The sequence below is a fragment of the Platalea leucorodia genome, assembly GCF_965183815.1.
Source record: "Platalea leucorodia genome assembly, chromosome: 14".
In the NCBI taxonomy this organism is placed as follows: domain Eukaryota; kingdom Metazoa; phylum Chordata; class Aves; order Pelecaniformes; family Threskiornithidae; genus Platalea; species Platalea leucorodia.
In genome coordinates this window covers 12,099,598-12,124,540 of record NC_138836.1, presented here as the reverse complement: position 1 = coordinate 12,124,540, position 24,943 = coordinate 12,099,598, and the positions used below count along the sequence as shown (strand labels likewise).

The 24,943-nt window shown below is 51.4% G+C and overlaps 1 protein-coding gene across 3 annotated transcripts in view; it reads right to left on the bottom strand.

Moving 5' to 3' along the window:
• Positions 1 to 10,189: 10,189 nt before the first annotated feature.
• PIK3R5 (phosphoinositide-3-kinase regulatory subunit 5) overlaps positions 10,190 to 24,943 on the bottom strand; it is a 62,280-nt gene continuing 47,526 nt past the window's right edge. For 2 of the 3 annotated variants that reach the window (XM_082326501.1, XM_082326502.1), the window contains exons 6-19: positions 24,522 to 24,591; positions 22,880 to 23,054; positions 22,177 to 22,330; positions 21,571 to 21,654; positions 19,634 to 20,387; positions 19,381 to 19,534; positions 19,071 to 19,196; positions 18,694 to 18,819; positions 17,781 to 17,874; positions 16,433 to 16,509; positions 15,810 to 15,903; positions 14,237 to 14,319; positions 13,917 to 14,029; positions 10,190 to 12,879 (exon numbers count right to left, since the gene is read on the bottom strand). In XM_082326501.1, the coding sequence (XP_082182627.1) occupies positions 12,738 to 12,879; positions 13,917 to 14,029; positions 14,237 to 14,319; positions 15,810 to 15,903; positions 16,433 to 16,509; positions 17,781 to 17,874; positions 18,694 to 18,819; positions 19,071 to 19,196; positions 19,381 to 19,534; positions 19,634 to 20,387; positions 21,571 to 21,654; positions 22,177 to 22,330; positions 22,880 to 23,054; positions 24,522 to 24,591 (2,246 nt within the window). In that variant the 3' untranslated portion in view covers positions 10,190 to 12,737. The remainder of the gene's footprint in view (positions 12,880 to 13,916; positions 14,030 to 14,236; positions 14,320 to 15,809; positions 15,904 to 16,432; positions 16,510 to 17,780; positions 17,875 to 18,693; positions 18,820 to 19,070; positions 19,197 to 19,380; positions 19,535 to 19,633; positions 20,388 to 21,570; positions 21,655 to 22,176; positions 22,331 to 22,879; positions 23,055 to 24,521; positions 24,592 to 24,943) is intronic. The other variant, XM_082326503.1, reaches the window with a different exon arrangement.

Below are 24,943 nucleotides of genomic sequence, written 5' to 3'. Positions count from 1 at the left end.
AGGGAACAGGTCACAAACCAAGCAATATTTTGATGTCGCATCTCTATTTTCCACTCTGGAATTCATCCCAATTCTAGTTTTACTGCATCTCTAGCAAATACAGAAGATGGGGGGATTTGGGGAGAGGGAAAGCCAAGCAAACAGACAGTTTTATGGTATTTAAGTTGACTTTTTCATTTCTCCAAACTAAGCCATCTCCAACATTATTTTTTTGTCTTGAAAAAATCCATAATAAGGAGATAGCAGCAGCAGAAGATAATAAGTCATGGACTTTTCAAGTCTGAGCAGCATCTCGGTATGTCCTGCAAAGGTGGAAAAGACAATCTTATTTTATAAAGACTGTACAGGTACGAGCACCAGGAGACGCGACTGCTTACTTACAGGTTAATTACAGGTTTGAAAATCCGAGCAAATAGATTGCGATAAGCATGAGCAAACAGCTGCTAAGGAACCAGCAAGCTTTGTCTTTTCGTCCTGTCCAGAGACCAGCTCCCACCATCCTCAGGGCTGCGATTACACGCCTGGCATCACACAACCGCCCAGCAGTGCAGGCGATGGAAAACCCGCTGCGAGTTGAGGTTACCCGCTTGTGAGCAAGAAACTTTGAGGCACCTGTAGGAAATGGGTCTGGTGCCGCCGGTGGGTGCTGCAGCCGTCTCGTGCCGATGAGCTGAGCGTGCCTGTGCTCGCACGGGTTGTCAGTGACTTGCCAGTGCTGAGGAAGAGATCAGCCGCTCGAAATGGTGAGAGATTGCTTTTTGTCCAAAATCTTAAGTGCTGCATGCACGTACGCCAAGGGCTATAGGTTTCCGCTTCCCGCTGCTCACACCTCCCAGGATCTTTTTCCCAGAATTTACGGCTCTCCCGTGGGTACCAAGGTGACAGTTTTGGAATGAGATCAAATCCTCGAGCTTATCGGTTCTGCCAGCCATAGCGTGCAACAGGAAACAGCTCTTTTTAATCACAGTCACTCCGCTCCACTTCACTCGTTGAGCTGATAAGCTGAGTGGAGAAGCTGTTTCTACAGTTGTTTTTCAGGATGGACAAGCAGGACTTTCAAAATGCTGCTTGAGCTTCCAACCTGCTGCACAAGGCAGGTTGTTCCTTAATCCCAAGGCTTGCTTTTTTGGAGAATCCTGGGTCAAGGCTGGACCCAGAAACCAGCCCCAGTGCACGACGACCATCTCTGCTCCCCCTGCGTGGCCCATTCACCCTGCCTAACCTGAATGTTTCTTGCAACATCCCCTGTCATCAGCCATCTCCAGTTGAGTCTAAATGTTACATCTTCCCTCAGAGGCCACGTTGTCCATTGTTTGGCAGTTCGCAGAGGAAAGAAGGTGGACCTGACTGTTTCATGCCAGTGGTGCTCCTCCTGTGAAGCCTGACCTGTGCCACCCAGGTGGGATGCAGCAGCTCAGAGCCAGCCTGTGACCCCCAGCATCCCCACAGCTTTTCCAGCAGAACCGCCGCCTCCCCAGCCGCTCCCCAGCCCCTACCATGTAGCTGCCACTCCTGCCCCACGGGGAATCTTGGCACCTGTCCCTGTTGAACGACAACCTATAGAGAGGTAAAAAACCTGGACTCAGCTCAGTTCACTTTAAATTCCAATTCTCCCCTGGAGTCACCATCCTACTCGGCCTCACCTATGAAGGCAATTCAGATGCTCTTTGCTCCATCTCCCATCTCATTAATGAATGGATTGGAAAGCCCCAGCAGCAGGACAGACCCTGCACAGCCACCTTCCTCCATCCTCCCAGGTTGGCAATGAGCCTGTGCTTAGACCACGGATGCTGGCCTCCCATTCAGCTTGCAGTGGATGCACCAGGTCTGTGATTCCCCAGTTCCCTTACAGGCAGCACAGGAGAGGCGGCGGCAGAAACTCCACTGCGCTCAGACGGCTCCTCAACATCCTCAGGGTTTGTTGTGCTGCTGTAGGAGTAAAACCACATTGGTTTAACTCAGGTTGGTTCTGAAAAATCCCCAGATTGGTTCTGATAAATCCCTCACTTCCCTGTTGTTTCCAGGTACTTGCAAAGGGTTGGTTTGTTTGCGTTGGCATTTTCCCAGCAGTTGAATTAAGCTGAGAGTTCCAGCTCTTTCCTCCTTTTTAAAGGCTGGTCCTCCACTTGTCCTTCTCCAGTGTCACAACCTCACTTTTTCTCTACGCATTCCCAAAAGTCACTGCAAGAGGGAGCCCTTAGCTGAATCCTGAAGCACCTTGGCAGGGATTTCTTCATGTCAGGTGATTTAAAGCATTTAACATTCCTGAGTGCACCTACCTTGCATAAGGAGACCTGGCCCTGTGTCTGACAGTTACACTGAAGCCATCAGCTCCCAGCTGGGCTCTTCCCAGTTCATGCAAACATGTCGTTAACACTTTCAACATCGTTCATGGAGAGCTTTCCCTTTCCAGCAAGGACTCGACCAGCTTTTCCTTTTTTGTCTCTCACCAGTAACATGCTCACAGGGCGAGCGTACGATGCTGTCGTGCTCCTGGAGCCCAGTGCCTCTTTGCCTTTCCTAATGCTGAGATGCTCCTGTGTTTGCTGCTTGTCACCTGCTTTCATCCCAGCACCTCAGCCGTGTCCTCCTTGTGGCAGGTCAGTGAGGAGCTTGCAGCTTAGCCAGGCGGGTCTGGGACCGTACGTCCTCCCTTTCCTCCACAATGGGATGATCTGCATGTGTAGGGTGAGGAAAATGATATTGATCCTCTTGGGTGAACCACGGGGAGATCTACTGGTATCACCCAGTGAAAATGAGGGATAGCTGATGCTATCAGAGATATAGAAGGTTGCTTCCTGGAGAAGCAAAAGTGTTTGCTGGTACCAACCTCTCTCTCTTGCCTTTGTAGTTGTGAAGCATTTCCCTACTGGAGTCCCTTCATTGGTGTTGGCGCATCCCTGTTGGGTCTGTCTCTGCTTCACAGACCAGCTCCTCATTTCTTAAACAGGGACATCACAACTAGGTACAACAGGTTTGTTTTAACCACATCAACAGTATGACAAGCTATTTTCTTGATTTACTATTTCCTTTTTCTCTTCCCATTTCCTCACTGCTGGGGATCATTTTTCCCCGAAGTTCAGCACCTTAGGGATTTTATTTTATTGGGCTTTTTAAAGCCAGGGATGGAGAGCTGGGAAAAGAAGACAGACAGGACAAAACCACAAAGGAGAAATAAAAAATCATGACAAACGAAGCTTAAAAATTCACCAGAGAAAAAGCAGAATTTGGGAGCAATAGCTGAAGCACCTCTTTCTAGCACCCTGCAATGTAACGATCACGCCTTTACTCATAAGTTATTTTCCCAGTTTTTCAGTCCACTCCATCTGCTGGCAGCCAAAATTCCTCTTCCCCGCGACTGTGGGAACACCCTAGCAGCCTTGGCGAGTGGAGGTGAGGCGGCTCCTCCAGGGCGTCTCCGCGGGGCGAGGAAGCACCGGGCCCCCGCGCAGGTGGGGCTGGCTGCGGCGGCGGGGCAGCGGGTGCAGGCGTCTCTGCCCCTGAGCGCCCACGGTCCCCACCCACGTCCCGCCTCGGGGAGAGCTGAGTGTGTGCTGGAGCAAAACCTCCACGGTTAGAGGTTTTTCACTGCTGGGCTGCAGGCTGTGGCTCCTCGCAGGTTTTTGTTTTCATGTGTCTATCAAAAGAGAAACTATGTAAAGAGCATGCATATGCACGTGTACCTACCTGCTCCATCTGGCCAGGTTATATGTTAATAACCAAACCACATCTATATCACATTGCTTACTATATTTAATAATACACCTGGCAGGGGTGGAGCTGTTTAAGTAACGAAGATTCACGCTACACGCCAAGCCGCACACGTATCTATACTTTCTTACCGTACAAAGTATGTGGAACTATTTTATACGCTGAAATGTGCAGTGTGTAGGTATATATCCACCCACCTGCCCACATCTGTACTGTATTTGTCATTCATATCACAGCACATACATGCACATACATACACACAAGTTGAATATGTATGCTATACAAATGATTCACTGATAGATACAGAGAGATAAGCGGGTAGGCAGATAAATACAGTTTTGCGTATTTCCTGGCATGGTTGTACACACAAGGGTTATTCAAAGGCTTTAAAATTACTAATAGATAAACCCACGTCCCACAGCTTGCATATTTAGACAGACTAGTCATATCGGGAGAGTTCAAAAATCATCTCTCGCTATCTTAAACTATTTGTAAACACATTTCAATAGAAAGTGAGAAACACAAAGATATCACAGCCTCCTTTTGGCTGTGTTTTACAATCACCGATCAACAGCCGTTAGCTACACCCACTTTGCCCGCCAGTGAAGGGGATGAGTTACGGGCTGCATCTACCCTGCGGGTGCCCACCTCCACCCAGGCCCCTCCAGGCTCCAGCTAAATATTCACGTGGTCCCTGAGAGCCGTACCTGGGGAGAGAGGGATGGAGGGAAACGTAGGCTCAGTCTGTTCCTCCATCCTGCATTGGGCATGCTTCGTGTCATGGGGGGAGGAGCCCCACTGCTCAACCCAGCCACCATGGCCAAGTTGGGGCTGGAAGGGGAGAAGGGGACCTTTAGCCCAGCCATAGTGATGGGCTCCAGTCCTCAGCACACAGCCCACCAGGCTACTCACTGCAACAGAGGTAATTTGTCCTGAGCATCCCGGGGCAGAGGACAGCATGGGAAGGCTGCCGGAGCGCCTCAGCTTGGTCCCACGAAAACTCAGAGAGGCATGAGGCATGTTGCTCCTTACTGATGGCTTCCAGGAAACAGAAGAGTAGAGACAAGTTAGAAGCCAGACGTCTCCATCCTTGCTTGCACCCAGCCCAGGCTACAGGCACCGTTTCTCCTCACCAAAGTGTCTTTCATTGGGCAATTTCCAATCAGGATAGATGCCTCTTCTGCTCTTCCTTCATCAAGCAAGCAGAGAAAGCAGCATAAACACCAGCATCCCCCCAGTTTTTTAAAGCTTCAGCCCTCCCCAGCATGCAGGCTGTCTTTGGCCTGAGGGACTGGCACAATTACTGTAAGTAGTCTTGGTTACACACAGGCTCAAGTCACAAGTTAAAGTGCAGACAGCTCCTTAGGACAGGAAGAGGCTGGCTTCTAACTAAAGATTAGCACATATTTCCTTTTGTGACAGCTGTGAAGTTAAACAGAGGAGGAATCTCAGCTATCACTCTATCTCACCCCTACCCAGATTGTTCATGCCGGTTCCAGTATATCACATCTCAGAGGAACCACATGCCTTCTCACCCAGTCCATGGCAGGAAGGGGTTCAGATGATGGTCTGGAGCATGTAGAGATATGAAATGGTGCCTGCACTCCATCCCTTCTTTCATCCCTTGCCCAGTCTCCCAGGGACTGGCTGCAGAGTGCTGCATTCGTCACCACAGCTGGAACTACCCCATTGCTTCCCATACCCAGTCTGCCATTAAACCTAGCCATAAAACAGCAGCAAAAATTTAATCAGCAGCTTTAGGATTACAGTTCAGCTGGGTACCTGGGCAGGAAAACCCTCAATGGGCTGAACCTTCTTCTAGGAACTTCTCACAAGAGCATCCTGTCCTCAAGTGGTTTAACCTGGACCACCGTTGACAGTAAGTCACCACAGAGACCAACTATGGGAAAAAACATGCGCTGTTGTACAGGGAAAGTACTGATGATTCAGGGTCTCATTTTTCCCTGCAAGTCAGCACCCAGCTGGTGCCCACGGACAGTGCAGAAGGGCAGCACCGTGTGAGCCACTCCTGGGAGATGTGACAGAGCCTGCCATCAGCGAAGATCTCCCAGTAGACCAGAGCGTGGAGGACCCAGGGTCCTGGGTATCCGGACAGATCCATCCACAAATTTCTGATTACAAGGGCCACATCTCAGCCTGCAGTTCATAGGTGTCTCCTAGAAAGTCTCGAGACACAGCCAGAAGCAGGACTAGTCCTTGTGAGAACAGGGAGAGTTTGACTGGCTGAGCCACCCTGCCTGAGGTCCTCCCTGCGGATGGAAACTCCAGCTAAATACACTGCATTACACTGCCCATTGCTGTCCAGAAAGCTATATGCAGTCACAACCAAGTCTAGGTTACCCTAGAGCTGGGTAAACACCACAAAACATTTTTCATGCTTGCTTTGATTTGGATTTTCAGTTTTTGGACATGTTTGCTCTGGCTACAACCCTTTAGCTTTTGCATTTCTTCCTGTGAGTGTTGCAGGGAGGTGCCTACGGAGGGCAGAGGGGATTACAAGGGCACAGAGGAAGAAAATGAGCTCGGGACCAGCACAGAAAATCCCCCACCGTTCCTCACGCAGTCAGCTGCCTGCACCAACTGGCACAGGCATACAGGCTATAGGACGTGTGCTCCATCTGAACATATTAATAATTATGCAACTTTGCATCGTTAGCACGCCATTACGCTTCTTGAGTGAATTTTTCCTGGTAGGAAAACTCCGTTCCTCATGCAGGCACAGGGAGCCTTGTTAACTTTTAATTGCTCATTAATTAGCACCAGATAAGGACAGCAGAGCAGCAGGCATTGCCAAGGGAGATAAACAGCCGCCTGCAGCCCAGAAATGTTTCACTTGTCCGGCTTCACTCTCGTTAGTCCTGAGCAAAGGTCAGTCCCGAGACAAACAAGGAGTCGGATGCCCTTTTCAGTCATGGGTGCTGGCCAAAACCCTTAAGGAATTAGCAAAATTCACAGAAATTTCCAATCTTTTCTACTTTACTGCCTGTAAGAGCAGCTAAATCATGCACATGGGAAACAGCCTGATCTACCAGCCCAGAAACCTGCAGCCGCAGGAGGGAACTAGGACAGGGAGTTTGGCAGACGGTATTCCCTGGATTTTCTTCCGAAAGTGCTGGATTATTAGTGGGGCTCTCGATAAACCCCTCTGCGTCACGCAGATCCTGTCCCTGGCAGAGGGGTGAATTTGGCCATCGTGCCATGGCTCAGTTAGCCAGTCACCAGCCCGCCGGCAGGGAGCCAAGCTCGGGGCTCGATGCCAGCAGGACCTGAGCTGTCCCCAGGCACTTTTGCTTCAGCTGAAGGTAATTTGAGATGCAGCAATGGGAGCAGACAGGCAGCAGGCAGACAGAAGGGAGGGGATGGTGCTTGTGGGGCTGTGACCCCTAACCAAGGAGACAGCCTGGGCACGTTAATCCGAATGCTGTAATGGTACGCAGGGACTGAGAGCTGCCGGGAAGCCTCCCTCTGCTTCTGCTATTTCCTGCTACAGCTGAAAGAGCAGAACAGCACTTTTGAAATACCTCCTTGTAAGTGTTCTTCTGGAAACAGCCCAATTTAGGTCTCATGACCCCAATCCCCCGGTCCCTGTGGGCTTCCACACCCTCTGTCATCCCCCATATCTGCTGGTCTCTCTCTGCAGGGCATCTGGAAACGCCACTCATGAAACCACACATTTGTCTACCAGGAAGCAAAATTTCAAGAGGAAAGTTTGCCCTGGCACTTCTGACAAACAACCTGGTGAGCACGAGGAAGGGATCAGAGGTGCGGAGCCGCACGAGCCTGTGGGCAGGTCCCTACACCCAGGCGAAGGGCCCCGTCACCAACCAAATGCTTGGGCTACCTTTGTCCCAGGCTCCAGCTCTCTCCAGGCAGCCGTCGTGATCCTGGGCCTGGCAGACCCCTGCTCACCTCTGGCAGAACTTTGCAAACAAACTTTTTCCCCAACATGACAGTAAAGCTAAAGAACAGTCAGTCTAAACAAATACTGTATTTAGGAGCGAATGTATTTTTCCCTCACCCAAAATGCTTCCAGGTACAACTGTCGTTGTTTGGGAGAATTTGCCATGCCTCACAGCAATGTCTCCATTCAGACAACCTCCTTAGACCATGGAAGGTGGGTTCTGTTGCCCCACCTGCCAGAAGAGGATGGCACCTGCTTTTTCTGCCTTTCAGAGGAGTATCTTAATGACTTTAATAGTGGATCCAGCACGGGCAATCTCATTCCTGCCTATTGATGCTAATTCATTCTGTATTCCTAATTAGCCACCAGTTCAGGATTGGCCACTTAAGGACCCCTTCTCTGGATGATTATTGGCTTATGTTGTTCTCTACCTCATGCACTCCAACATCTCCATCCCTGAAGCTATTCAAACCTTGGCTGGACCCCGAGCAACCCGATTGACGTTGCCTGCGTGCATTAAGCTCTTTGCTCCCTGCCAGCGCCGAGCCATGGCAGCTTGGGGGGGGCAGATTTGGCTCTCAACCAACTCCTGTGGCACACTGGCACCTGATGCAAGCATCCACACTGGGATGCTCCTTGTTGTGCTGGCGAAGTGAAGCTGTGGGGATCACACCAGTAAAGATGAGGAACACCTATGCACAAAGTGCCATTGGAGAAGATCAGAGGATGGAGGGCCACCACCAGCGGTGGGTGGTGAGAAGTGACCCCATAGTGCATGCCCACACCACATGGCCACGTCCCACCTCACCGGTGGTGGAGCGCGTCCCACTCCAGCTATGCCAAGCCCAGCAGCTTTGGCTGAGGTGGCTGTGGGACGACAACCCCTGACAGAGCAGAGGACCACCTCAAACTGCCACTGCACCTTGATAAATTAACACATACCAAAACCCAAGGCATTTTTTTTTGGTATAACCTATTGCATTCAGGAAGCCAATGTAAGTTGGTGTTCCCAGCCTGAAACGCCGAACACAGCTTGTTCACTGTCTTCCCATCCCTCACAGATGCAGAAAGGCCACAGACCAGCTCAGCTTTGATGCTGTGAGAGCTGCAAAAAGCTCCCTCGAGTTGATTTGACCCTATCTACAAGAGGCAAAACTAGTTTTGTTAAATAGTCTAGCCTTAACCCGGCCTTGCTTATTTTATCAGCAGCTGTTTGCTAAATCTTTTGTACTTACAAGAACAAAACCATCAGCTATGCAGCACTTCAAGGCTCAGACTTGAGCCCTGATCCTAAACTTTTCGTCATGCACGTTTTTAGAACAAAGTACCTTCTTTCTGCTTGGATTTAAGCATGTGTGTTCCTCTTTCCACTTTTCTTTGTAAAAAGAAAAGAACAGGGAAGGGGGATTTGTGGTTTAGGGTTTGGGGTTTTTTTGTTGTTGAGAACAAACAAAAGCAGATTATCATTCCAGCTCAGAAAATAAAGCATTTCCCTTTTGCATTTTATTTGCCTTTTCAAAAGGCCCTTTTATTTTTATTTAAAAAATACCTTTTGTTATTCTCTAGTCACAGTGAAAAAAATTGATAGCTAATACATAACAAAGTGCTGATTAACAAAAGTTATTCTCATCTGGTTTTTGGCTTGTCTGAGCCGAAATGACTTTTCCCACGTTGTTTATTTGATTACAACACATTGGCCCTCACACCTACCAACTCAGCCTCTTTCCTCGAAGGAAAAGAAGGGTGATGCTTGAGACAGTTAAACATTTGCAAGTGTCATTTCATATTTTAGAGTACTTCCAGCAGCAACAGCTCCATCTGCAAAGTCTACATCCCCAAAGATGCAGAAGAGGTTTCCAAGTCAGAAATACCCCAATACCCGGCTGCTGGGCAAAAGCCTGCTGCCCCCGAGCAGCCACCCTTCGTCCCAGGGCTGGACCTTGCCCACGGCCCCAGGAGCTCCCAGGTGCTCAGCTCATGGTGTAACTCGTATTTCTCTGCAAAGCAACACAGCAAAGGTCAATGAGCCTCCTAGAAGGGAAGGGCATGCACCGATCTCACCTTGCACACACGAGCTCTGCTAGTTTCTTTTCTCCTTAATCCAGTATGAAACCAATTTTGGATTTACAGCATCAAAACCTGCTTTTTTTACTTACCAAACAGAAGCAGCTCAATTAACCGCTGCCGGTCTCCATGTCATGTCCCCTGGGACCAAGCCCATGAACATAATGACTTTATGAGCCTTTTCCTGCTCTCAGGTCGGCTACTCTGCAGAGGCCCCGGGTGCTCCCTGCTCTCCTCGTGGAGATACGGAGCCTCCTCCCATGCCTCCCGCCGGCTCAGGAATTACTCGACTCAAACACCATACTTGTACTTGAAATAAATCAAATTTAATATTTTAAAATTACCATAAAAATTCTTTGAAAAGTATTTTACAGATCAGCAGAGATATTACACAGATTTGCTGACACTGAACATATGTACAAGGATGACCTGAAAGAACCTCAGACTTATTTCATTTCCAGAAAGCATCAGAGGTCAAAACCTTATCCAGGATTATGAGTCCCTAGAGTTTGTGCTTGTTTTCCTCTCCGAGATGGAAATTCTCTTCTCTAGTATTTCTGTAGGGCCAGCTGAAACCGAAGAGGTTTATATCATTAACAGCGGCAAGGATATATTTAGCCACGGATATCAAGACCACAAATAGCAATGTTTTGACAGGATAAGGTGCTATTTTAAAGTGTTGAACAAAAAACACAGCTGTCAAATTTCAGCCCCATATGAGAAGATACACACAAACCTGTTTGGGATATGAAAAGTCAGTGGGAAAACTTTTTCCAAGTGCGTGGAAAGAGCTATTAAAATCTGTTTCTGATCCCTGGAGCCTGTTGGACTTCAAATACTGACGTGCAGAAGTGCCCAGCAGCGACCTCAGCATGCGTTCCCACATCGCCCCGCAGGCACCCTGTGAGAGAGGGAACAGCCCACCATGGCCTGGCAGTGTCTTGGTGTCCCTGCCGAGTCCGTGCTGTGAGCAAGGGACAGCCACTGCTCCATGCACGTAGGAAAAGGTGGGTGCTCCCAGGATCGGTGTGTGGCCAGGGAAGGTGGGTCCTTGCCCGGAGTCCAAGCCAGCTTTGCATCATGGTGGAACCAGAGTGCCTGTGTATGTTCAAGTGATGCTTTGCCCCACATCAGGGTCTTTCTTGGAGTCCACAAGGCAACACCGTCCTTGGGATGGTTTATTCAAGTAGAAGGATGAAGTGCAGAAGCCTCGGGAGCATGTTCACCTCTCATTTTTGCTCATCTCTGGCCATTGGCAGAAGCTGCATCGAGAGCTGCTGAGGACACCAAAGAGCCAGCTGGCACCTTCTCAACCCGAGATGTTCACCGTTGGGCCCAGACCACGCTGTCCCCAAACAACAGAGGCAGTGGGGACAGAAAGCAGGTCCAGCAGCCAGCGGGGCCAGGATCAGAGTCACTGGCACAGGAGGGATCTCCCAAACACTTCCAGGAGGGATGTGGAGGAATCCAGCAGACAAGCCTGACCCACGCTCCTCAGAGACAACTGAAGCCCCCAGGGGCTCTGGCCCTTTTCCTGGCAAATTTAACCTCAAATGACACTGCTGCTGTGCCACCAGCCCCTGGGGACAGAGCCCAACCTTGTTCTAACTAATGCTAAGAGCTGACCAGGTCCCATGTTCTGGAGGATCGAGACCCACACTGATCTGATCACACACCGTGGCTGAGCCCTGCAGCCCCCCAGAAGTATTGGGGGGTCCCTTCCAGATATTTTCCAGGGAGCACATGTCCTTGGCATTAGGATCCTTTTAGCCTGCAGCAGGCAGCATGCTCTTCTGCCTTTTTATCATTAGTGCAATCACCAAAAACTACCAAGAAACAGCTTGAGGGCTATGAAACCAGGCAAGGCTTTTCCAGTCTCATTTTTTGCTCCTGGGGTCAGAATACCTCTAAATACCCCCAACTATTGCACCTTTCTGTACCTACAGCCTTGCAGAGAGAATGAAGAGGATGGAAAGCCTCTTTTCAGGGGAGAGGGAATCTCAAATCCCATCGTCGCTAGCAAGTGTCTCTAGTGTTTTTGGTGCTGGGTCCTTCTGTAGCAAAGCTGCCTCCTCAGGTAAGCTTTAGGCAATCCTAGTGGTTTTCCTAGTACTTCCCTCCCTCCTATGAATGTAAGCATGGTTCCTGCCATATTTCAAGCAACTATTGAGGATTCAGCCTCTGGGATGTCTCTAGTATGCAGTGCTGGGGAGCAGGATGCAAGAACATGGGCTGAACAGGGAGTACATCTCCTGGGTGAACCCTGAAATTCTGCAGAAATTGGAAGTTCATCTCCTGCAGGTCCTGCATTTACAGTAAACACATGTATACATGACAAGCTGTCCATGCCCTGGATGATCTATTGCACTCAGTTCACTGGGATGCAAGCAGCAGCCTACAACCCATGCTGGGGTCTTTCTGGGCCTCAGCTGGGTCGCTCTGCTCTACGCTGTTTCTCTGCAAGACACCCAACCTTCATAATTTAAAGGAAACGTTAAGAAAGCCTGTCCCCAGCCCAAAAGAGCTATGCTGAGCATCCTCGACCTGTTACGGGTGAAATGCTTTGGGTGGTTTGCAACTCCACATGCATTGAAGGCCACCTACCACCACTCAGCCAAGGACATTCATTTTCCAAAATGTTCCCCCATGAGCTCCTGCCAGATCACACTGTCCTTGCAGTAACTGTCAAATACAGCCAGAGCACCATTTGCTGGCAGGAAGATCACTGTCCTTGCCTTGCCCTCTCAATCCAGGTGTTGTCAGTCTGCTGAACCAGGTGGAGATCTCAGGGAAACCACTTTCCTCCCATTGCTGAGGAACCCTGAGAGATACCAGAGCACATCACCAATGTTCCCATTTCCCAAGGATGGGCTAAGCCCAGACCAGGAGCAGCTCAGCCACCATGCTAACACTTTGGGCCACAGGATGTCTTGGATGAGAATGGATCGGTCTCCAGCCCAAAGGAGGACAGTCAGCCTCCTTTTCCTGAGGCTATGTTGGTGTTAAATGCGAGCCTGGCCTGAGAGGACACAGGGTTCTTCTACGGCAGTGCTCCACTGAAGGTGGCAATGGGTAAACACAGGAGAGAATGAAACTCGGAGGAGTCCTGGGAAGGCAAAGATGACCTTCTCAGTGCAAAGAGATCGCTGTCCCTGGGTTTGTAGCACACAGAGATCTCACACCTGCAGGGGAACAAAAAGAAACCAAGTTATAAGGTGTGTGGCTGAGAATCACGGTCCTCAGGTACAGCAGAAATATCTGCAAACAAACAGGACTGGAGTTTGAGTGCTGAGAGTTCAGGTCTTTAAGCTGGCTCAGATTGGGACGTAGAGCAGAAGCATCCACAAAGAGTAATTTCTGAAACTCATTAGGAAAAACAAGAACTTTTGCATCCCCCAAGTTTTGGGGAGAGGGAAGTAGCTCCTTTTCCATTTCGTGCATTGAACTCTCCCACTAGCCCCTTGAGTTGCACAACAAACAAGTTAACTAAAACACTTCTCTTTAGGGTTATTTAAGAAATAAGATCTGAAATCCTTTTCCATTGGAGGCAGCATAACCTTGCAGAGTTCTGCTCTCTCTGAGGGAGAAATTAAAATGCTTGCACATTTTTAAGACCTATGGATCAACTGGTTTGATCTCTTTGTGCTCATGGAAGTATGTTGTCTACAGTGAGTTTTCAAATTCCATCACCCGGGGAGCCACCTTGGCGCCCTGGGGACATGACTGATGGATGCACAGTCAAATGAACAATTCTTGCTCTACCCCAGTCTCTCCCATGAAGATCATGGGTTCCTTCTGCAATGGGTATGCCAAAGGTGGTGGAGAACCCAAATGAGGTTCAGAAGTTGAAGGCTCTGCTCACATGCCCAGTGCTCTCCAAATATCTCATGTTGCATAGCTTTCCTCTGGCTGATGACTGGTCTTGCAGAAAGAGCTGTCTTTACAGAGTTGAACAGTTGACTGGGAACCACCCTTTAGACTGGGGCAGTCATGAAGGTAAACTACTGCTGGGATCTGATCCATCCCACCCAAGCTCAGCTGCACTACAAGCTTGGAGCTATGTCACCCAGCTTGGGCATCTGGCATAGATCCACCATGGTGCTTAGGACCTCGTCCCCCCCATGGCTACCCACGCTTCATGGACAAGTCCTAACACACAGCATGCACCATCCCAGGAGGGCTGGCTGCAGTGGGCAGCCGGCCACATTGCAGTTCCTACCTGGTTACACTCTGCAGGATCTTCTGCTCATCCTGGTCCAGGCACACAGCAAAGGAGGACTGGACACCGATAATCTGGACCTTGTCTACTTTTATCTGAGACACGCTGATCTGCTGATAGAAAGAGTCTGAGTGAGGGAGCTGCCAGGCTCAGAGCATTTCCCTGTGCAGGGAAGGGGAGCAGGGGAGCTGGGCGTCCCTAAGGCAGGCCACCAGCAAACGGATCCCCCAAGGAGCTGCTGTCTCCTGCCCTGCTTCCCTCCCAGCTGAGTCGGGCTGACCTCCTGTTACCAAATGTAAAAGCACCATGATTTCAGTTACCTGATTGAAACTTTTTTTGGATTTGGAGTTTTGTCTTTTGACCACCTCTGTCATGGTTAAGTTGAGACACTCTGTCTTTGAGGCTGTAATGAAAGAAAACTGTTATCACTTGGGGTTTCTGGGCCACTGGCGGGAATCCAAGTGGTCCCTCTACCCCTCAAAGCATCCCAGAGCCAGTGGCTCTCAGCAGGACCCCACCACCACTGGGGATAATGCAGTACAGTTCTAGTTTTACTTCCCTCATGCTAACCCACACGGAAAGAAACCAGTCAGAGACACAGAGGTAAACATCCTCTGTAATTTCCAACTGCTTTCTGAACATTGCAGAAAAGGACATTTAACTATCTTAGGACCTAAACAGGAGGAAAAAAAACATTGCCCCATCATCATGAGGAAATTCTAGTTCTCCCAGCTTCGCCTTTATTGCAGTCCACCTGGAGATGCTTTTTTGTGTCTGGAATTACAGTGACATCCTGTGGTCAAACTGCTGAATGTGAAAACCAACGGTGACAATCAAGGGGACTGGGTTTCTCTTGGAAGGAAGGAGATTCATGAAGGAGAAGCTTCTTCCCAGCGTGGAACTGAGGACACCCCCTGAAGCAAACCCACAGTGCAGGCAGCACAAGGAAAGCTCCTGAACTACCGCAGAAACACCCAATTCAAAATATATAGAGAAGGGGAGAAATTAATTCCTGCTGAGTTTTTTCCAGGGTTGTCTGCATGGCTTCATGGATGGGGTAGCAAGAGCTGGGACAGAAGGGACAGAGGTTTAGGTTGAGCTCCGTGGGACATGTAGGACCTGTCTCCTATTTGGTAGATCACTCGTTTGCCCCAACTGCTCCGCTCACAAACCACACATCTGCCAGACACAAAGCACACGAGGAAAGAGGAACTAAAAACCCCCTCCGTTTACTCAGAACTGGGTGTCTGATTGCCAAAACAGCAGTTCTTAAGCAAGAATGAACAGGTATTGCTTCTAAATACACACACAGGCTAAAAGTCTTGCTGCTTTTAAAAGGCTCAAAGCCTTATTAATACCTCATCGGAAACCTGATTAGAAAAAAAAACTATGAAGCAAAACCATGTGGCAGCCAGCTATCCCTGAGCTGCAGGAAGGAAACCAGGCTGAAGCAGCAGCTTAGCGAGAGCCTGCTGAAGGCTGGCTGCGAGGCACGGCGGCTGTGGACGGCAGGACAAGCACCCTCCCTTGGTCCTACTTCACTCAACAACAGTTTTACCTGTCTCTCCTTCTCCTTACTAAACGAGTGTTGTTGGAAAACACCACTCTCCAGTGATCATCCTGCTGTTTGGACTGTCCCGGCTCCATCCCTAATGGACATCCTATTTCCCTGGCTGGAAGCTTTAGGACAATGGGAAATCAAATGTCCTTTGTCCCTGATGTGGTGCTAAGGTCAGCCAAGGACTACAGTATGCCCCAGGCACCTTCTATCTGTCTTCTCCTGCATTCACACATCTCTGCTTTGCTCCAGCTAGAAGATGCACACTGTCCTCTTGCTCCACCAGTCCCTCCCATTGCTCCCCACGCAAACCCACAAAGACCACCTCTACCCACCTAGATCTTCATACTTCTTGCAGGCTTTGCTAAGGTTGACGGATGTGCAGACCTTCTCAACATCATTCCAGTGACTTCTTCCACTGACGGCTGTCTGCAGAGACCAACCAAAGCCCGTGAGATGCCAAGCTCCATGCTGGTGCTACCCTGCCTCCCACCCGTAACCATCTGGATGGACTAGCTCAGATCTAGATTTACCTGGAGCTGCACAGACAAAGTCTGAGTAAGCACTAAAATTCATTTAACCTTGGATTTACAAAAATTCCCCAGGCTTAACAGTAAATAACTGCAAAGGAACCACCAAAATAGGAGGACTGCTGTGACCAGCAGAAGATCGCTCCCTGGAAGCAAAGTCCACCAGTGTAAAGTGTAAAGAACACATCCAGTCTATGGAAACTGGCTGCACATTCCCTATTTTACTGGGCTGAACAGGAGTGGAAAGCCACCCCCAATTAGCCAGTAAGTAGACAATTAGCTTGAGTTTGGCTCATCTGGGCTTAGATTCGGGCTCCTCCAGCAGGCCGTCAGCATTTGCCTCTCTCAGCCCCCAGCTCAGAGACGTTTGCCCACCGCTGAAGTGGTTTTCTGCCTCATTTGTCTTTGTGCAAGTCCCGTGCCCTCACCTTGCTGTAGGCGATCTGTAGTGTTAGCGGGATTGCTTCTCTGTCTCCATCTATGCCCAGCCTTTTGCTGCCTGGACCTGCACAAAACAAGGAGCAAATGTCACACGGAGGCCTTTTATCCCTGTCCTTCAGCTGGCTACTGATACAGCAGCACACTCAGTACCTACAGAAAGGGAAAAAAAAATGGTTTGCTGAACACAGCTGTGGAGCAAAAAGGCAAAAAGAAAAGGTGGCTTAAAAGCTGCCAGAAAGCAATTAATCCAGTGCAGAAATTTCAACACAAAGGACAACAAGCAGCTCTGCAAAACTGAAAGCGATGCTGGCTAAGCCGGTGCAGAGGGGTCAGTGCCCCAGGGAAAACACAAAGCAATAAAAGGCCGCATTGCTAACCAAGCTCCTGTTTTTCCGGGCATATTTGTGCCCACATTAAATTAGCCTTGAAATACTGTGCCGGACACTTACTAACTTTTTTTTTCCTGGATAATTTTTTGCAGATGTTAAGTGGTGTGCTGCCAGACAACCCAAGGAAAAAAAAAAAAATCAAAGTCAGAAAGGATTGGCGGTTTCATGAGTTATTGGGAAGAGGTCTTGGCCGAGCCTGTATTTTGGGAGAGTGGGGTGGTGACACTTCATATGGAGGATACTTTACGAGCTCTGTTTAGAGAGACAAGGCGAGATCACAGAAAAGCAATTGGTTAAAAAAATTAAGCAACGTGTTTAAATGCAGTATTGTTGGTTGGCCGTGAGATGTCTCTGCAAGCTGCACCGCACCAGACAGCATGTCGTCCTTGGTACCAGGGAGCGAGCTGGAGACCACGCTGCAGGCAGATGCTTCTGCCATTGCTTCTTGTCTCTACTAATTTTATAAATTCCTAGTGTAAAAGCTCACGGATCTCCCTTGCAGGAAGGCTCCAAGCACACACACAAATCTTGCTTTGCCCAGTTAACTAAGGAAAAGGAAAGAGGGTTTTTATAAATGACACTCCTGGACAAAGCACAAACAACAGAAAGCAGCAAAAAGAAAAGATGAAGAGCTGCACTTGGCCAGGTGCTGATGAGAGGAAGGAAATGGGCTTGAAGTTGTGTTATTGCAAACACGTTTTAGAGTTAACGGCAGTAAAAACAACAAGGCATTGCCACAGCTTCAGTCCTGAAGAGGAACACAAGAACTATGATGCTTCACTTCCAAAGCTGTGAAAACACGTCTGGATCTTTGCTCACGGTGCAGCCTGGGCTCAGACACCTCTTGCAGCCCGCGCTCCCTCCAGCCCCTCTTCCCATTGATCTCCCAGCCCAGCGGTTTGCAGACCTCCACCCCGAGGCTGCGGGTGCAGCAGCAGCTACAGACCTGATGCCTTGATGGCCCGCGTGGCCGCCGAGTGGCCCAGCTCGAGGGAATGGATGAAGACTTCGGTCATCTTTTCTCCCCCGATGAAGGTGAGCTGCCAGGGAGAGAAGAGGGAAGACATGGTGGTGAGGAGACCCAGCCTGAGCCAGGCAATGTTCACCCCCTCACTCCTTTCTGCAGAAAACAGGTCAGTTTGGGAAAATCCTTTCATGTTTTCAAAATACACCTTTCAACAACTGCCTTGGGTGGCACTTGCCTTTAGGGGTACTTCCAGCTGTTTTAACAGACCACCAGGAAGTAAAACAACCCAAAAAACTAATTTTCACTTAAAGAAAACTCCCCAACCCACTGGAAAGAAAACCCATGATGAGCCTAACAGCAGGGTCTGAGCATCGCTTTGGGCGATGCAAATCCTATGAACAGCAGCAACTCTGCGAGCCACAGCCCCACTGCAGCCGGTCCCATGCCACCGCACCACAGCAGTCGTTGCAGCCATGCATTCAACCTTCCCCACCACATCTCCCCTGTGCACACAGCGGGGCATGGAAAATAGGCTTCGTGAAGGGGCTTGGTTTGGAAAGCAGAGTGCTGGAGGGACTTCCAGCGATGTGAATAACGTGTCAGCAGACAGGAGTCGCTTTGTGTCATGGGGAAAGGTATTTGGATGGAAAACTGCTTGTGTGACTTAAGGATTGTCTGGGCAGCCCCTGCATGCTCTCAGTCCCTGATCCAGGAGCATCAGTCAAAGCACCATGGGCACCCAGGGGATAAAAGGAGACTGAGTTCTGCCCCACCAGCACATGGTGGCTGTGTCATACCTCCATCTGCTTCACAGGCAGGTCCTGAGTTGGTGGCACAGGCAGAAGACCTCCCTTTCCCCCTCACCAAGATGGGGCTGAGCCCCTTTGCCTACCTCTGTCTGGTAGAGCTGCAGCAGGACGGGGCGCGTGGCAAAGCGGCAATAGTAGAGGATCATGTCGGCCAGGATGGGCAGCTGCTCCTGGGAGTCCTCCTGGGGCTCAGCCTCTGGCTTGGCAGACTGCAGCAAGAGAATAAGTCACAAGCCTGATGGGATACGTGGTACCCACAGCCTGATGCCAAGAACTGCCCATCCCACCCTGCCGGGGACAGAAACCCTCCTCCTGACCACTCATCTCCATCCCGTGTCCATGTAGCACAGCCTGCTATACAGGATCGCGGTGGCCCAGTGCTAAGCAAAAGCTCTCTGCTTAGCTGCCCTGTACCTCAGGGAAGGGGGACGCCAAGCCCTACCAGCTGCCATGCACATACCTGACACAGGACGTCCATGGGCAGGTTCATCAGCCCAAGAACATTGCGCTCGTACCATGGGTCCAACATGCCGATGTAGTGGGAGATGTCGTTGGTGCTGCTCTCCATCCCAGCCAAGGTGGGATCCTGAAACCGGACACACAGGGGTCACACCAGGGCCCCCCCCAGGCTCTGCACCCCATGCTTGGGGCTGGTGGAAGAGACAGCAACGCTCCCCTTAGCCTGCCCTGGCAGCCTGCTCACACACCGCTCTCGGGGCCAAGCAGAGCACTGGTGGCACCGCAAGCCCCGCGGCGAGCGGCACACCTACCGCCTGTGCTGAGGCCCGGAGCTGCGGGTCCCCCAGGGACGGGGAGGGATGCATCAGCGGGGTCGATGGAGCCAAGCAGCTCCTCTTCACGGGGACGTAGAAAAACTGCAGCTTGAAGTACCTTGTCAGTGAGGGGCAGGTGCTCTCCTTGAGCCTAGGAGAAGGTAGGAGAGGGCTGGGTGAGCCAAACCCTCCAGTGTGTCCCAGCAGGGCCAGGTACCTGCAGCCGGGTCCCCTGCACCACTCAGCTCACCTGAGGTTGCTGTAGGCTCGGGCCACTTTCCCCGAGATGCGGTCAGAGCCAAAGACCACAACACGCAGCGTGGACACCTTGGCGTCCTCATCGTAGCTGAGGAAGGGCCGTCGGTGGAGGCTGAGGTGCCGCGGGGCGAGCGGGGCCGGCAGCCGCTGGCTCAGGACGTGCTGCGGCAGCGAGTGAGCGCGCCGGGAGCGCGCCGGGATGCGGTGCTTGGCCTGCGGGGTGCACAGGCTCTCGGCCCGGCGCAGGGGCAGTGAGAGCGAGCCCGTGTCTGAGCAGTCCTTCAGGTCTCTCCTCAAGACCAGCTGGCTTTTGCTCTTGAAGAGTTTGTAGATCTTGTTGGTCAGCGTGTGTCTGTATTTGTGGTGGGTCTTTTCTACCTTCAGCTCTGGCCTCCCCACCATGTCCAGGGAACTCTCGTCGCTGTCCTCTGCGTACCCGCTGTCCATGCAGTCCTTCAGGCTGGAGACAAACGACTTCAGGGACTTTCTGGAGACCACCGTCAGCTCCGAGATGGAGTCCTTGGAGGTGGCGAAGAGGGACACTCGGGAGGGCTTAGATCCCTCCTCCGACAGTGCCGAGTACACAGAGTCTTTGGAAATGGTGCAGATGGGGGAAAGCAGGGAGTCCCGCTTGGGGGAACAGCCATCGGTTTCCACCTCCTCCTCCTCTTCATCCTCCTCCTCGTTCTCTGAGGCCATGGGCTCGACAACACTGCACTCTTTGCTGAGGACATCGTTGAGGATATCTGAAAGGCAACCAGAGGGAAATCGGGTCTGGTACGGGATCCAGCACAGCCACTGGAAATGTGATGACCCCAGACAATGACACTACTACAGCATGGCCAATGCTCTCTTTGATCCTGCACGGTTTCAAACAAGGAGCTGCAAACCTCCTCTTGAAGGTTTTTAGATTGCCATAAGGTGCTCAGATGTGATGGCAAAACAAAACGTGTTTCTCTCCTTGAGGTCACATTCTGTTTGGGTTCTTGAAAGGCAAACACCAGTTGGGGTTTTGCTTCCTTCCTACACAGATTTCACAATGTGCCCGTGTCTGATCTGGGTTTAACCAAAGGGCAGGAGGAAAGCAAGGTATTTTGATAGTCAAACCCCAAATTGCCCCACTGTGGGTGGCCTCCTGGCAAGGCTAGACTCGCTGCAAAGCCCAGGCCAGAGCTCTGGTCCAGCTCGCTGGGAGCAGTGGGCACCGAACACTAAACCTTCACGGGAACAGAAAAGGTCTTCCAGGAATGGGGAAGCCAGAGAGACAAGCTCAGCAGAAGGGGAAGCCGCCGTTTCCCCTGCAAAACTGCTGCGGCTGGGCCGAGAGCACGGGAAAGGCACCAGCTCCTCGGCTATCCCTGCTGCGGGTCGGGGAAGAGCTGTAACATCCAAGGGGTCTCAACCCCACAAAGCCCCGACATCTCAGTGCGGTCAATCTTCTCCAGCAACAATTATTTCCAGGGCACGAGCAAGGTTTACTCCTTGCAGAGAAGCTTTCTACCAAACAAGGTCTCTGTCCTACCAATATACCCACAGACATGGGTGGGAAAAATCTCTCCCAGCTTAATGCAAGGCACAACTTTTCTCAGGAGAGCAAGCCCTGCCTGATTTGTCTCGGGCAGCACAAAGTGTTTTGGGGCCACCAGTGCCTCGTGCCCACAGCTCAGATGAGGGCTTTGCTCAGGATCACAGCAGGCATCATGCCCAAGCTGACGCCCATGTCCTCTCCCGTCCAGGGGACACCGGCGCCCACTGCGTTATCTCTCCCATCACCACCAACAATTTGTTACCATCTCCTTCAGGCTCTGGCCACAGTTTGTGCCGCACGCCTGGCTGCACGTGGAGCTGGGACACTGCTCAGCCACCCCTGCGACAGGGAGCAGAGGGCTGCAGTCTCACTAGGGGGGACGGGGGACCCCCTCTGCTTACCAAAGTTATCCTGATCCCAGCTGTAAGTGTAGCAGCGAGCAGCAGGGATGGGGATGGTGTGGAGCTTTCGGGGCTGAGCCTCGCCTGGGAAGAGAGAAGAGAGAGAAGTTAGTTTGCAGGGAACCCCAATACCGCTCCTGACAGCTCTCCTGGCTGGTGGGAGATGCCGCCGCCCCACGCACATGCTTTGGGCAGCCCAGGTCATGCAGAGCACTGATGCTGCTGTCATTATCCCTGTGAAGTCACGGGCAATTGGGAGGAGAGGACATTTCACACCTCTAAGAGCCATCAGACATGACTGCTGTCATTGGTTTCTGATTTGATGTTTTCATCTCACCCACAAAGGCTGGAGAATTTTTTTTTTTTTGGTTTAATGAAAGATGAGAAACAACTTCTGGCTCATTGCACGGTTATGAAATAGGACCTGGGTTGGTGGTTTTTTTGTTGTAGTTGTTGTTGCGCTAAGTTGAAACTTTGCACGAAAGAGGGTTTTGCACTTCAAAGGGCTGGCTCCCAGCACCCGCAGCGCAGGGGAGCTCGTCGCCACTGCAGGGGCTGAGCCGGTAGAAAACCCTGGAGGAAAGAGGGGCAGGGGGGGCTTCTCACCCGTGATGGCAGGAAAGGATGCGGCGCCGGCGATGTCCCGCAGCACAGACTGCAGCCGCTCCCGGGCTGGGACAGGGTCGCTGCTGGCGGCCGCAATCTCCTGTGCATCAGCGGCACTGGCGTAGATCTCCGAGAGCTCTTCCAATGTCTTGGTCTGGGGGGAGCAGAGCCAAGATGAGAGACTGAGGGGGATCCCTCCGCAGAGGCAACACACAGGTCTTTGGGCAAGGTCACTAACTACACCACTGGGCAAATCTCTCTCCCTCCCCTACCTCCTACCTGCTTCAAGTCCCCTCAAAACTTCTGCAAAGAAAAAAAAATGTGTTTGATCAACCTAAGGGGTTTTCTTCACAAGTTTTTGCCCCTGCCAAACACCAAAGCAAAGTGTTTCTCTGCTCAAATGAACATTTTTGCTACATTTCAAATCCAGGGGCTCTTTCTCTCTCTGCTTAGGGATGGGGAAAGGAATAAAAGGGTAAAGGCGAGTTACCCCCCCACACCAAACTTCACAACACAGACGCATAGACCTCAGGACTAGCCTGAGAAGGGAAAGACGTGCATTTTTCCTACAAGAAGTGTTCTCAATACTTTTTTTCTTTTGTCAATCAAATACTATTTTGGTCAGGAGATCTACCAGCCAACTGCATGAAGCTGCTCCCAGTGGCATCATGGCATCACAGAAGTCGAAGCTCTCTGAGCCTACCTTCAGGAGGTGGTGCAGGCTGTCCAGGTCGCAGCGGGTGCCGAAGTTGGCCTGGTAGAGGTGCTCGAGGAGCAGGACGAGCGTGGCGTGCTGTGGGTGCTCGCTGGTGCTCAGCTTCTCGGCGATGGAGAGGAACTCGCTCTGCACCTCGGAGCGGTTGAGCAGCAGCACCGTCCTGGGGACAAGGGGACGGTGGTTAGTCTGGGCAGCCAGGCTCGGATGCTGGTGGCACATGAAACTCTTGGACAAATTCACACTAGATGGCAGCGTCCTCTCACATTAGTCACAGCCGGAGGGTATCAGGGCTGTGCAGGGGTGCCAGACCCCTGCTGCAGTGCCAGCCAGGGGCAGGGAGCAGCTAACGGATGAGCATCCTCCATCCTGCCCCTCGGCACATCCCTGGCACCATCTCTCCTGCCACATCTGCCACATCACCAGCCCAATACTTGTTCAACCAGCCCCAGACAGGGCTCCAGCCCAGCAGCTAGTTGTTCAAACTGGACATCCAGCACACGCAATGAAGCAGCGGGGGTAGAAAATGAGAGGGGCCCCCAAAACATCTTCCCCCTGCAAGGTGCAGGTCAGAGCATCGCTTCTGGGCTTTAAGAAGAGCCACATCCCTCAGCTGCATTTTTGCTCTGGACCACAAAATGAACATCCACAGGCTTTGAATTCCCAAACCTGTAGTCCAGAGAGCATGTAGGCATATGCTGATGTTCATTGACAAGAGCAGTCCACCTCACTGAGCAAAAATGGCTCTAAATTAAGGACGTGCTCTGGCGTGCTTGGTTCTAGAAAGCTCAGGCAATGGGCACAAGCTTTCAATAAGGCCAAGGTTCAGCTTGTGTGCAGCTTTGTGCCAGGTTTTCAGGGCTTTTTATGCAAATCTAGCCATCATGCTGTAAGTCATCAGTGGCTGCACTTGCACCAGTATAAGCGTGTAGAGCTGGGGAGCTGTAGTGGGAAAGCAACACAGCAGCACCAGTGCAGCTGGGTGGGATACGGGTGCAGATCCAGAGCTGCAGGGCATGAGTGGACAAGGCAGAACAGCAGGACACCCCTCCTGCACAGAGCGGAGGTGGCTGTGCACGAAGGACTGTCCCTGGGGCTGGGGCTGGCGCTGCAGCCAGGAAGGGCACACGCCGCCGGGGCTCATTTTCCTATTTACAAATGAGGTGCCCTGGCAGAAGGAAAGGTTCAGCCCTCGAATAAGGTGCAAAGTCTGACTACGCTCAGAGCTGCAAGGCTTTCATTAATTGTTGCACTGGGACGGACTTGCTTCTGTCCCCTCTCTGGCTGGTGGCTCCCAAACACGCAGATTGAAGCGTCGCCTGGCTGGTCTCCAGCCTGCGCCAAGATCAGCAGCTCCCTGCGGAGGAGACTTTGCCTTCCCCAGCTGTTTTCACCCAGATCTGCAGCCCTGCAGTAAGCAGGGTTGCAGGATAACTGACATGGGGAGCCCACAGACCCATGGCTGTGGAAATGTCACAGCCACTTTCCTTGTCCCTTCCCACAGCTCAGCCCAGCTATCCAGCTTTTCTCCCTGGCACCCACGGCTACACCTTTGAGATGCTGCTCAAGCAGCGTGGGATAGTGGGGATGCTACAGACAGAGATGCCAGCAGCATCATGGCCACACTTACACAGTGGAGCTCTGGTAGTTCTTCACAGGCAGCCCCTGCTCCGTCCTCACCAGCCTCTGGAAGGAGATCCCTGGGGGAGAGAGCAGAGGACAGGAGACATCGCACCACCGCAGACCACTCTGCTTCAGGAGCACATCAACTTTGTCTCCCAACGTGGTCCTGACCTGGCTGAGCCACAGCCTGGAGTGGGCATGGCAGCACCAAAAGTCCTTATGGGGACAAGGCAACATGCAAGGGGACCAGCCCAGGAGCAAGGGAGCCTTGGGATGGAAAGGGTGAAAGGCCAAGGAGATGGGAAGGCAACCAGAGGATGGGAAAGGAGAGCTGCTCCATCCCCAGTCCCTTCTGCCCCACTGCTGATGTGGGATCTGTTTTGAATTGCACAGGTGACATTTAGCAGCTTCTGCCACTTGCTTTAGCCC